General features: G+C 45.4%; 1 protein-coding gene across 1 annotated transcript; it reads right to left on the bottom strand.

Moving 5' to 3' along the window:
- Positions 1-297: 297 nt before the first annotated feature.
- On the bottom strand, positions 298-12,896 carry Bag1 (BAG cochaperone 1; the record flags this gene model as incomplete). Its single annotated transcript, XM_032902416.1, has 7 exons — positions 298-557; positions 847-909; positions 2,878-2,985; positions 5,034-5,147; positions 7,497-7,579; positions 10,659-10,787; positions 12,395-12,896. Coding segments are annotated over 7 exons (1,089 nt in total), but the record flags the coding sequence as incomplete, so codon positions are not given.
- Positions 12,897-13,082: the final 186 nt, after the last annotated feature.

Raw genomic sequence — 13,082 nt, 5'->3', positions numbered from 1 at the left:
TAAACTAACATCCAGTCAGATGTGTGGAATCAGATCACAGAAAGACAGCAAGCTACTCCAGCTGTCAAACTTCTATCCAACATTCCTACCTAGGTTCCACCTCCTGGTGGTTCTGACCTTCTATCTACAAATGAGGTCACAGGTCATGGATCTGAAGACAAGGGTGTCCTACAAGCCTGGAACTAGCTCAAGATGAACTCAAGCTGGTCACACACGGGCAAGGAGGCCTCTCCTAGAAAGGCAGCTGCTGCACGGCACACAACCACACAGAGCCAAAATGAGAAAACAGAAGTCTAGTTCAGGTTGCAAAGACAGTACTTTTTCATTGAGAACCAAAGGAGGAGTAGGGAAATTTACATTTGGCTAGTCGCCCCTGGCAGCCATGGAGAAACAAGCAGCTTCAGTTCTAGAGAGGGCAGGGCTATGAAGCTGCTCTTCAGGCCAGTACAGCCTCTCTCTACTACACTTCATTCAGGCAGGGCCAAGTTTGTAGACTGCAGCCGCTCTGTCTCTTGGCAGACGTACTGCTCCACTGAATCACACTCTGCTAGGAACACCTGCACGACAGACACAGGCAGTGAAATTCAGGGCCCCCTAGGACAAGCAGCCATTGCTCAGACAAGGTTCTTTCTTTAGCCATTCTGGGAAAGCTGTCGATTAGACTCTAAACAGTCTGTGCATGGAAGGTCATGGGCTCCCAATCTGGACTCCAAGGTTCAGGGGAGTGAGGGACAGCAAAACAAATGGCGATGGTTTTGACTTTGAGCTGGGCCAAAAAACCCTATAAAAAATAAATACGCACACCAGCATATAATGTACCTTGTCATGTAGTACCATATGACTCACCTGAACCTTTTTCACCAAATTCTTCCTTTTTAGCCTGCTGTCTTTAAAGTTTTCTGGTAGGACCTATGAAAGAAACAGTTGACACCGAACAGCTGACATCAGCAGTGACAATGACATGAGACATGGGAGGAAGATACACATGACGCCGGAACAGGTCAGCAATGAGTGAGATGTGCATTTTCAGGCATCATCTCTCTAGGTCTGCATCTTAGGCGGCTCCATTCATGGCTCTGGTCCCTATGCCTGCTCCTTTCCTTGGCTGCAATGTCTGGACTGTAACCTGATTAGAAACACAGATTTTACATTTTACGTTTCTTACATATGGATACTGCCATGCCAGGAACCTTCTGTTGTTCTGGTTTTTGTTGTTTTGTTTTGTTTTTTTAGTTTTTTGTTTTAAAAAACAAAACAAAAAAACAAAAAAAAAACCCAAAACCCTCTGCCAGAACAGAATTCCAAGACCAGAGAAATTCACTCATGAGAATGAAGTTTAAGAAAATTTGGGTCAATGAGTCAACAGCCTCCCAAGATCTGGGTATGGTTAAAGTCTGTGGAAAAAACTAGCTCGGCAGCATCAACAGCCACTCGAGACTTAGGGAAACAAAGACCCACGTTTCCTAACCACAAGATCATAAACTTCTTGGGCTGCAGGCATGCACACACACCCCCACCCACCCACCCCCACACACCCACACGCACAATCTCGTCACACTGGTGGGCTATAAATGCTTATAGATCAGAAAAGTCCTTGCATTCACCCAGAACCTAGCATGCTGCCCTTGTTTCCTCCCTGTTGTGATCAAACACTATTGGTGAGGCGAGGAGGGGTTTATCTGGCTTACACTTCCAGGTCATAGCCCACGATCAATGCAGTCAGAGCCGAAACTTGAAGCAGACCACGGAGGACACTGCTTGCTGGCTCCCTCTGGCTCTTTTTAAGGTTTATTTATTTTATGGGTGTTCTGCCTGCATGTATATCCACACCACATGCGTGCCTGGGACTTGAGGCGGCCAGAAGAGGACACTGGGTTCCCTGGAACTAGGGTTACAGATGGTTATAAGCTACTATGTAGATTCTGGGAATCGAATCCAGGTTCTCTGGAAGAGCAACCACTGAGCCATCTCTCTGGCTCAAAACTAACTTTCTTTTTTCTTTTCTTTTCTTTTCTTTTTTTTTTAAAGTTTTATTGTCTTGAGTTATATTTGAGTCCAGGACTCACTTTGAGATAATTCTTTTTTTTTTCTTTTTTAAGTATTTTATTTATTGATTGATTTACTTACTTGTTTATTTATTAATATTTATTTATTATATATGAGTACAGTGTAGCTGTCCTCAGACATACCAGAAGAGGGCATCAGATCCCATTACAGACGGTTGTGAGTCACCATGTGGTTGCTGGGAATTGAACTCAGGACCTTGGCAAGAGCAATCGGTGCTCTAACCACTGAGCCGTCTCTCCAGCCCAAAGCTGGCTTTCTTATACCACCAGGACCACCTACCTGCCTAGGAGGATGCAGCTCATAGTGGACTATGTCAATTACTAGAGCAAGCTTGCCCCAGTGTGCCCATAGGTCACGCTGATCTGGGTAGTCCCTCCATTAAGATGTGTTTCTTAGGTACTCTAGGCTGTCCTAGGTTGACAGTTAAAGCTAACTAGGACACACAGTACCTGGCACATAACAGTAGATGTTTTACCTCCCTGAGTAACAGATTTGCCCAGGTAACTCAAGTGTAATAGTGTAATACTGATAGAATGAAATAGACTGAAATACTGCCACTAAAGACTAGTACCTCTGGGGCTGGAAAGATGACATAGTTTAAGAGCACCGACTGCTCTTCCAGAGGTCTTGAGTTCAATTTCTATCAACCGCATGGTGGCTCACAACCATCTATAATGAGATCTGGTGCCCTCTTCTGGCCTGCAGGCATACATGCAGGCAGAATGCTGTATACGTTAAAAAAAATAAAAAAAAAAAAAGTTAAAATAAATAAATAAAAGGCTAGTACCTCTGAGCTGAATATTTACTTACCATTGTGTCAATCTCCTCCAAGATCTTCATGAATTGCTCAATTGTGGCCTTTATTTTCCTATCAAGTCTGCAGAGAGCCTCCACTTGTAATTCCTTAGCCAGAAAACCCTGAGAAGGAATAAGGCACTATTGCAAGTGTTTGGGACTCGTGGGAAACCATGCCAATAGACAGGTGAAGCAACCAGAGTTCACCTCCGACCTAAGAAGCCAGGCTGAATCTCAGACCTTCTTCCCTTGGGAAAACTAGAAATGCTAGCCTTGGCCAGTCTAAGAATCCTACCGAGGTGCAAACTGCTCTTTTTCATGCAGTCCACTGGGGCTCTGAATGCCTCCTGAGGAACTACGGTGCAGCCTTCAACATGAGTGCATACATGCACATACGGAGCAGACATTAAGAGAACAGACTGGAATGCTGGGCATGGGGCATCGAAGGTTGGCACGAGGTGTCTGTCAAACACTGTGTGGTGGTTTGAATAAAAATGACCCCCATATATTTGGATGCTCAGACAGTAGGCTTAGTTATTAGTTAGTGCTACCTGACAAGAATCAGGAGGTGTAGCCTTGTGGGAGGGAGTGTGTCACTGGCGGTTGGCTCTGTGGTTTCAAAAGCTCAAGCCAGGCCCAGTCTCTCTCTCTCACTGCTGCCCGTGGATTGAAATGTAGAGCTCTCAGCTCTCTCTCCAGCACCATGTCTGCCTGCATGACGCCATGCCTCCCGCCATGATGGCAACAGACGAGACCTCTGAACTGTAAGCCAGCCCCAGTCAAATGCTTTCTTCTTGTAAGAGTTGCTGTGGCCGTGCTGTCTCTTCACAGCAATAGGACACTGACTAAGACTCTGTCTAATTTTTGTTGAGACAGAATCTTTTGCTGAATCTGGAGCTTGCCCAATTTGGCTAGACTGCTTGGGCAGTGAGTGGCAGGGATCCACTCCTCTGGTCTTTGCCTCCCAGCACTGGGATTATACAGTGTACCGTCATGTCCAATTTCTACATTCTACGTGATGCTGGGACTCTGAACACACCCCCAGCTTTGGCTTAAGAGCTTAAGCGAGTCACTTAATCTTGTCATGCCTCACTGCTCTCGGAGGATGAGGGAGCACAGGTAGACAGATACAGAGAATGACACTGTCGTTTTAGCTTTGCTTTGAGACAGGATCTCATGTAGTATAAGCCAGTCTCCAACTCACCACATTGTCAATGCTGCCCTTGAACTCCTGATCCCCATCTCTCCATCTGAGGAGAGCTGGGATACAGGTGTGCAAAACCACACCTGGTTCAAGCAGCACTTATTGTCATTACCTGTCCTCTGTTCATTCCCATCTCTTTGCCTAATGCTCTGTTAGCTGACAGCAGAGTAGAAAGGCAGGAATTTCTGAAGATGGCTATCGAACCGGAGTGACAAATGCATTTTGACAACACACAGCAAGAAGTTCAAACATTACTCAGAAATCCAAACTCAATTCTATCCAAAACAATCACAACTACTCAAAAAACACTTGCGTCCCAAGGGCACGCAAAGCAGCAGCACATGTAAGGGAAAAAATTAGGTAAAACAGAGAACAGAGACTAGGTTAGGTAAATCATGATGTATTCACATGCAGTAAAATATGGCTATTTTCAACGACAGAGGAAAATGTTAATTTTTCATCAGTAAAAGAATAATTTACCAACTGTACAACATATTAAATAGGATGAGAAATACTTTTCAGAGTAATGGCATCTCTGGGTGACACGTTCATACCTGCACACAAGAAGCACAGTGAGAGCACAGTTTAGGTGTGAAAGGCCTCGGTTTGAATCTATCTATATACACATTTAAAACGTTTGCGCAAGCCTCCCACATTAACTTTAGAATTTAACCCCAAACCGGTCTGGAGAGACGGTTCGGTGATTAGGAATGTGAGCTGCTCTGCCTGCTTACCTGAGTTCTGATCGCAGCATCCACACAGAGGCTCACAACCTCAGATAACTCCGGCTCTGGGGGAATCTGAGATCTCTGGTGGCCCTGGCCATCAGCGACACATGCACATACTCCCACACAGACTCAGACGCAGACACACACATAATACATAATAAAAATGAAGTAAGCTGGTTTTTAAAAAGTCAGCCAGGCAACAGTACCATAGCGCTCTATCCCCAGACTAGAGAAGTCACCTGCTGGATGTCAGAAAGCTCTTTATTCAACTCTTCCAGGTGGTTAGCTGTCTTCTCTACAGATACCTCCAACTCCTTCAGCTTCTTTAACTCAATCTCTTCTTCTGGATTGGTCTAACACAAAGGATAAAATGCGGTCAGTAATTGCTCACCTAAAAAGACTGAGTCAACCTCTCGTGCTTCTTGCTTGGAAAGCATGTCAAAGGGTTAGACACCACGATTCCTATCTGTAAAGCCGAGTGTCAAGAAGGAAGGAAGGAGGGGTTGGGGATTTAGCTCAGTGGTAGGGCTTGCCTAGGAAGCGCAAAGGCCGGATTCAATCCCCAGCTCCGAAAAAAAGAACCAAAAAAAAAAAAAAAAAAAAAAAAAGGAAGGAAGGAAGGTGTCAAGCGAACATCGTAGTGAGAATCCTGAGGACGTATGCTCAGAGAATGGAGCCAATCCAAGTGTCAGGTTCAGCCTCAGTCCTGTGCTGACCCCAACCCCAACAGCTAGGTCAGAATGTAAGCACGGACTACAGAGAACTCACTGCTCTTCCAGAGGATCTGGGTTCAGTTTCTGGCACCCGCACAGAGGCTTACAATCTTTTGTAACTTCAGTTCAAGCATATCCTGCCCTTCTTATGGCCACCACGGGCATCAATCAGGCAAGCCCATAGTGCAGTCACACAGATGCAGGCAAAATACTAGTATACACGAAATAAGATAAATACATCTTTAAAACAGTAGAGTGTAAGTAAGTTCAAGAGAATACCGCTAAGGTGTTCAGAATGGGACGACAGAATTCAACTCGTTCTTTGTTTTGTCTTGAGACAAGATCCCACTACCTAGTCTCCTTCTTCCTACCTCAGCTTCCTAGATGTTGAGATTACAGACAGTGTGCTTCCATGCCCAGAAGTATGACATTTTTTTTCCCAAACAGCGCAGGGTGGCCTCAAGAATACTATGTAATGGGAGGACGACCTTGAATTCCTGATCCAGCTGCCTCTACCTTCCCTACATGAGCTACAGCCAGTAACTATCTTCTTTTACATGTAAATGTCACCCTTCAGTTGGATTCTCCTATTTAACACGATAGTGACAGTGACAACATTTTTTCTGAATGCTCTTGGTATGCCAGGTACTGTGCTTAAAATGTTACCTCTGCTACTTGGTTTTTTAAGCTTTACCATAACCCTAAGAGGCAGGAACTGTTTCATAGATGACACTGGGCCTTAATGTAGTAAAGTGACCTAAGGTCTCAATGCCCAATCAGGGGAATGGACTAGAATTCAGCTGTGGACTCCCTGACCCTAACCAGTTCCAACAGAAACTACCACAGCACACAACCGAGACCATGGGTACTGCCTTCTGCCCATACTGTTCGCCTGACCCTTCAGCAAACATTTACAACATTATTCTTTCTCTCGCCGGCAGCTAGGGCCAGCAGCTTCCTGCTTTGTTATGCTCCCCTAAACTCTCCATTCTTGTTTGTGGCCTAATCCCAAGCCCAGCCTCCGGGAGGCTCCAAGAGGAGACACTCATTGCTTCCAGTTAGCTCATTCCCACCTTCAATCCACTCAGCCGCCTCACGATGTAAGAGACCTCCTCAAGTTCAGCAGCACCCCTGTGTCACAATGCAGGGCTGGGCACAGTGGCCATCACCTCAGGGGCTAGAGCCTCACCTGTCACCAACTAACTCTTTCTGTTGCCCCCTTAGTTCTTCAGTCTGAACCTTTCCACTCAGAGAGGGTTTTCTTCTCGTAGATTTTAGTAAAAGGAAGGCAAGCTCCTAAAAACTTGAACAAGAGATACTTGTGGGATCTACACCTTTAACCAAAAGCTCTCTTGAAAATTTTAAGTCAAGCCTGTTTCTGACACATTTTAACTAGAGGGGAGGAGTCACCCAATACAAAAGCCACGCCACTGAAGCAGCACAGTGGTTCCTAACTCCTGGAGAGAGAGCCTATACAGCAGAACAGAAACATGCAAATAATGCTACAACCAAACTGGTAATCCCATCAGACATTATGTAATGAGGTGTGCCATCAACGCTGAATCCCGAATCAGAAACATGCATTTAAGACTTTAGTCTCCAGGGACTAAGCCACTACCTAAAAGACTATACATGGACTGACCCTGGACTCTGACCTCATAGGTAGCAATGAATATCCTAGTAAGAGCACCAGTGGAAGGGAAGCCCTGGGTCCTGCTAGACTGAACCCCCAGTGAACTAGACTGTCGGGGAGGGCGGGAATGGGGGGGGTGGGAGGAACACCCATAAGGAAGGGGGAGGGAAGGGATGTTTGCCGGAACCGGGAAAGGGAATAACACTAAAATGTACATAAGAAATACTCAAGTTAATAAAAAAATAAATAAATAAATAAAATAAAAAAAAAAAATAAAAAAATAAAAAATAAAAAAAATTAAAAAAAAGACTTTAGTCACTCAATTATGAAGAGTTTTGATGGAAAAAGCAATTTACCTTTTCACCAATTAACATGACTCGGCAACCATTTTGCATTCCAAGTGCTGACAAGGGTGTTTCCATTTCTTTCAGAGATTTGCCTGAAAAACAAAGGGGGGGTGGGGGTGGGAAACATGAAAAATTGTAACATGTGTACAAGACTGAAAATAGACGAGCCAACACACAAGAAAGAGGTGGGACTAAAGCCTTACCCCTAGCAGTGTTGCTATTGGCTGTGGGGAAGAGTCAATTACTTTTGAGAGTGTGACCTCTGACAGGTCTTCCTCACTCCAGGGCATATCCTGCACAAACTGGACTCAAAATGGCGGAGGGGAGATGTAAGCAAGGACGTGAATATGATAAAACACATTGTGTAAAATTCTCACAAAACGAACATAAATATTATATAAAGACAGAAATAAGAATCTAAGAGGGGCTGGAGAGATGGCTCAATGGTTAGAAGCAGTGGCTGCTCTTCCAGACAAACCAGAAAACAGGGCACACCCACTCTTGAGCCCTTAGGAGGCAGAGGCACGAAGACCTCTTTGAATTCAATTCTAGAATGATCTGCAGGCCGAAACCAAGTTCCAGGCTAGAGAAAACAACAGAATAAGACTATATCTCAAAAACAACCAAAACCAAGGAACCAAACAAGCCATATCATGTCTGCTCGCAAGAAGAGGGTAAATTCGATGTTAGCGGCAAATGCGTTTAATCCCAGCTCTCAGGAAGCAGAGACAGAGGCAGTCGGATGGGAGTTCAAAGCCAGCCTATGAGTTAGTTCCGGGACAGCCAAGACTACACAGAGAAACCCTGGCTTGAAAAGCCAAAACGAAAACAAAAAACAAACAAACAGAAAAAGCAAGACAAAACAGAATGATAAATTGAAAATTTTTTTTGTTGTTGTTTTTGGAAACTGACTTTATCTGATAATGTCATTTCTAGATATTTATCCTAAAAAATAATTGAAAATATTCCTATATAATAGTTAATAAAAATCGTACTCAGGAACAAAAAATTAGTATAATTCACATAGCACATAAATTTCTTTGAAACGTTTTATTATTATTTTACGTTTACGGGTATTTTGCCTGAATGTATGTCTGTGTATCATGTGTGTGCTTGGTGCCAGTGGAGATCAGATCCTCTGGAGCTGGAGCTACTGACTGGTTTAGAGCCTCTGTGTGGGTGCTGGGAATTGGACCTGGGTCCTTTGGAAGAGGAGCCAGTGTTCATAACTACAAAAGCCATCTCTTTAGCCCCTAAAGTTTTTATTTTAAATTTATTTTAACTATGTATGTGTATGTGTGATGTTATTTCTCCAGCCCTAATATAACTTCTGTATATGATTTTATAGTCACGAAAGCACCTTTTTTGTCCTTAGGATACTTTAGTGAGTGCTGGTGAACTCAATGTTGTGAAGAGGAAAATGTGAAGCACATGGCTGAGGAGAGGGCCTCAAGGTTTGGTTCTTGCCCAGCATGTTTGATTGACCCACAGTACCATGAAAAAACTAATAAGGAGCTTTATTCAGAAGAACATTTTTTTTTCTTTTTCTTTTTTTCGGAGCTGGGGACCAAACCCAGGGCCTTGCGTTTGCTAGGCAAGCGCTCTACCACTGAGCTAAATCCCCAACCCCTCAGAAGAACATTTTCTTCTTTGGCTTTTCTATTTCGAAACTTGAGCTTCGCTTCTTTCCTTTCTCCTTCCTTCTCCTTTCCCTCCATGCTTCCCCACTCCCTTCTCTCTGACAGAGCCTGACTCTACTGCCCCAGTTGGCATGGAGCTGGTCTTAGTTTCCAGAATCCTGGGGTTATGGGCGTGTGCTGCCACACTCAGTTTTGAAAGATAAAATTCAAATTCGGGAATTGAATGTTTCAAAAAGAAAAAGACACAGGGCCTGACAGTGTATATTACACAGCCAGTTCCAAGACAGCTTGGACTGTAAGAACCCACCACTCTCCCACCCAGGAAAAAAAAAGGCAAAGATCTATATAGTACGAAATATAAATAAAAATGCTATAACTCCAGTCAGAAGCTCTACCACTGCCATAATGCTTGTTACTAAATTCTTTACAGTGACGGAAACCTAACGAGATGGATCCAGGCCTATCACGAGCCAAAATACTGGGTTCCTATGGTAGTGAGAAGGCAGAAGCTAGGGGTGGGGAGGAGCCAGTGCCTCAGCACCATTGACAACATTCGATGCACTCTGCCCATCTGGGCTCCCACTCCATTTGCTCGAAACCTCTCTAATCAGCACAGTGACAAGTACCGGCAACAGCAGGATCTCTGTTATCATACAACAGAAATTGAACAGTAGGCAACTTCACAGTAACTTCAACACTCCTGCAGAAGTAGTAGGAAACACATGAACATACAATGAAGAAAGGATTCTAGCCAGAGAAAACTGTCCATATATTTCCTCAAAAATCTTGACAATTAGGCTGGGGAGATGGTTCATTTGTTAAGACTGTTTTTCCAGAGGTCCTGAGTTCAATTTCCAGCATGGTGTCTCACAGCCACCTGTAATGGGATCCGATGCCCTCTTCTGGTACGTCTGAGAACAGCTTACAGTGCACTCATAAATTATTTTTCTAAAAAATCTTGACAATTCTGTCGCCACGTTACTTCGGATCTGATGTTCATCCAGATTTTGCAAAGTCTAGTGTAGAGTAGTTCCTTAACAAGTTAAACAAACAAATGAAAGAAAACGGTTCTGGTTTGAATACTGAAAGACAGGGGCTGGAGAAATGGCTCAGTGGTTAAGAGCACTTGCTGCTCTTGCAGAGGACCAGGCTCCAGCACTCACATGGTGGCTCACAACCCTCTAGAATCCTAGTTCCAGAGGAGCTGACATCCTCTCCCAGTCTTCCTGGACACGGTACACAGACACGTAAGCAGGCAAAACATTCACTCACACACATTAAACTGAAAGTCACCATCAGGTTTAAAAGCAGTTTAAAAATCTGCCCTTTGCAGGAAGGGACTTTAACCCCAGCACTCCCAGAAGCAGAGGCAGGAGGATCCCTGGGAGTTCAAGGCCAGCCTGGTCTACAGATTGAGTTCTAGGACAGCCAGAGCTACACAGAGGAACACTGTCATGAAAAAAACTAATAAATAAAATAAAATAAAAAAGTTCTTTAGCCATAAGTACTCAAGGTGAATGAGAACACCTACCCTTAAATATGAGCTTCTGAAAAGGTAGTGGAACTCCTGTGGCCTCTTCAACGAGCTGAGCCAGGTCTTGGACAATTGGCTCACTGTTACCTTGCTGTGGGGTAACAAGAAGGTCATACTTCTCATTGCCTGGAGAAAGAAAAGCATTCAGTGAAGACAGCTCTTTCCAATAAGCCTAAATATAAGCTGCTGCTTTCTTATGGAGCTGAGGACTGAATTCAGCCAGGCAGAAGATGCTGATCACATGTCCAGAAGCATATACTGGGAATCGGCACGCTCTACCAAAAAGACCTGACTCTGGAGGGGAGAGCTTGGTTGTGCTCAGAATCCAAGCATTGTCAGGTTACCCAGGTTAGGGTCACACTTGCCTCTACCCATAGACTACCTATTACAAAGCTTGTCTTTGTGACCTTCCTGAGGGTTTGCTTCCTCTAACATAAAAATGCTACTTCAATGATGGCTGACTCCTTAAGCAACTATACACAATAAACTGTACAAGACTCGTTCTGTGCACGATCTCAAAACACTCAGGACACTGTTATAAAACAGCAATGAGTCCAATTAAGACTCTCTCGGGGAAACCTTCAACCGTTGAGCTGTTGAGTCAGAATTTGACCAAAGCATCCAGCTGGTTCCAAAGCCCACACTTTTCCATCACAAGTTGCCTGCCTCCTGTGGCCTGGCTGTCCTATTGTCTCTGTGGCATTAGTCTTGTTTACCCTGTTGTCACCAGCAAGGGGCTGTTTTCCTCCAAGTCTTTCATACTGGGCACACCTAAGTACAACATAGTTAATATTCAGTAAAGATAAGTGAATGAAACCAATCAAATGACAGAGGGCTTTTTTGTTTTGTTTTGTTTTTAATTGTTTACCAATTCTAAGTAAGTGGAGTGCAAGTCTACCTTTAGACTGCTCTCCTAGACAGTCAAGGGTCAGAAGGAGCCCTAGTTCTCTAGCTGTGCTTCACAGACCAGAAATCAAGAGGCTTCGGCTGGAGAGATAGCTCAGTGATTAAGAGCACTGACTGCTCTCTTCCAGAGGTCCTGAGTTCAAATCCCAGCAACCACATGATGGCTCACAACCACCTGTAATGAGATCTGGTGCCCTCTTCTGGTGTGTCTGAAGACAGCCACAGTGTACTTTTATATAATAAGTAAATCTTAAAAAAAAAAAGAAAAGAAATCGAGAGAGAGAGAGAGAGAGAGAGAGAGAGAGAGAGAGAGAGAGAGAGAGCGCTAGCTCATCTCAAACTGCTGGATATAGAACCACGGTTTAATGGCAAATTTTGTTAGTCTTTCCTGACTGACTCTAAGGAAATCTCATGGTTTCAGCTTTCTCGTGTACTTCCCAAAGTTTTTAGTTCTGTGTTGATTTAGCCAGGTGTCCAGAAAATAACTCTTGGACTCGTGGCCCATTGAACCTGTGGTTCTATGACAGCCGGATCCAGCACCAAGTTTGTACTCTCTACAGGAATGGATGTCCGGAACCACTTAAGTTCTACACACAAGAAGGCCTAATACGAGCCTGACACAAAGACTCGCGATTACTCACACACTGAACTTTACTTCCATTTAGAGGATCCAATAAGTGTCCTAGGACATAACAAACCGGCCACACGGAAATATGTCCTGACACCAGCCTTAAGCCAAAACATTCCCATGTTTTCTTTCCCCAGGACTACACGTGGCCAAACCCACAGATCCCAATCCGATCTACGGAACCCTCCTTGGCGCTCACTGTGGGTGACGACCACGTTGAGTGTGGGTGGTTCCATTTCCTCCGTCTGGACCATCTCCTCGGTCTGGGCCATTTTCTCGGTCTGGGTCACCTCTTCCGTCACCGTAATCTCCTCGGTCTGGGTCGCCTCCTCGATCGTAGTCACCTCCTCTACTTGGGTCGCCTCCTGGGTTCCGGTCACTTTCTTGCTGCGGTTCACCTTCTTACTTCTAGTCAACTCCTTGCTGTGAGCTACCTTCTCGCTCTGAGAAGAGCGGGGCCGGACTTTCTTCTTCACCCGCGGCTTGCAAGCGCCGGAGGCGGCGCCCCTGGTGGATCGGTCATGCCCGCTGGCTGCACTGCGGACAGATGAACTCTGAGAAGGAGGCAAGCCACGCTCGGCCCGGGACTCCGACTGGCGCGTCTCCCGGGCCGACCGAGGGGCGCGCAGCCGGGGTCCCAGCGGCTCCTGGTCGCCTCGCGGTCGCCGCGCGCCGCCGCGATCCGCCAGGCCCGCGTTTGTTCACTGCGCAGCGGAGGCAACGGGGCGCGCAGTCTTGCAACCCCGCCCCACTACTCACCAGCTCCGCCCCATCTACTCGCCACGCCCTCGAAACTGACTCCTGCTCCAGGCCCCGCCCTATCCGCCCAGCCGCGTCTAAGCCCCACCCACTCCGCCAAGGCACCGCCCTATCCTTCCTCATAAGCC

Source organism: Rattus rattus, chromosome 1 (assembly GCF_011064425.1).
Source record: "Rattus rattus isolate New Zealand chromosome 1, Rrattus_CSIRO_v1, whole genome shotgun sequence".
NCBI lineage: Eukaryota > Metazoa > Chordata > Mammalia > Rodentia > Muridae > Rattus > Rattus rattus.
The sequence above is the reverse complement of the archived record's forward strand: the minus strand, read 5'-3'. Positions and strand labels throughout refer to the sequence as shown.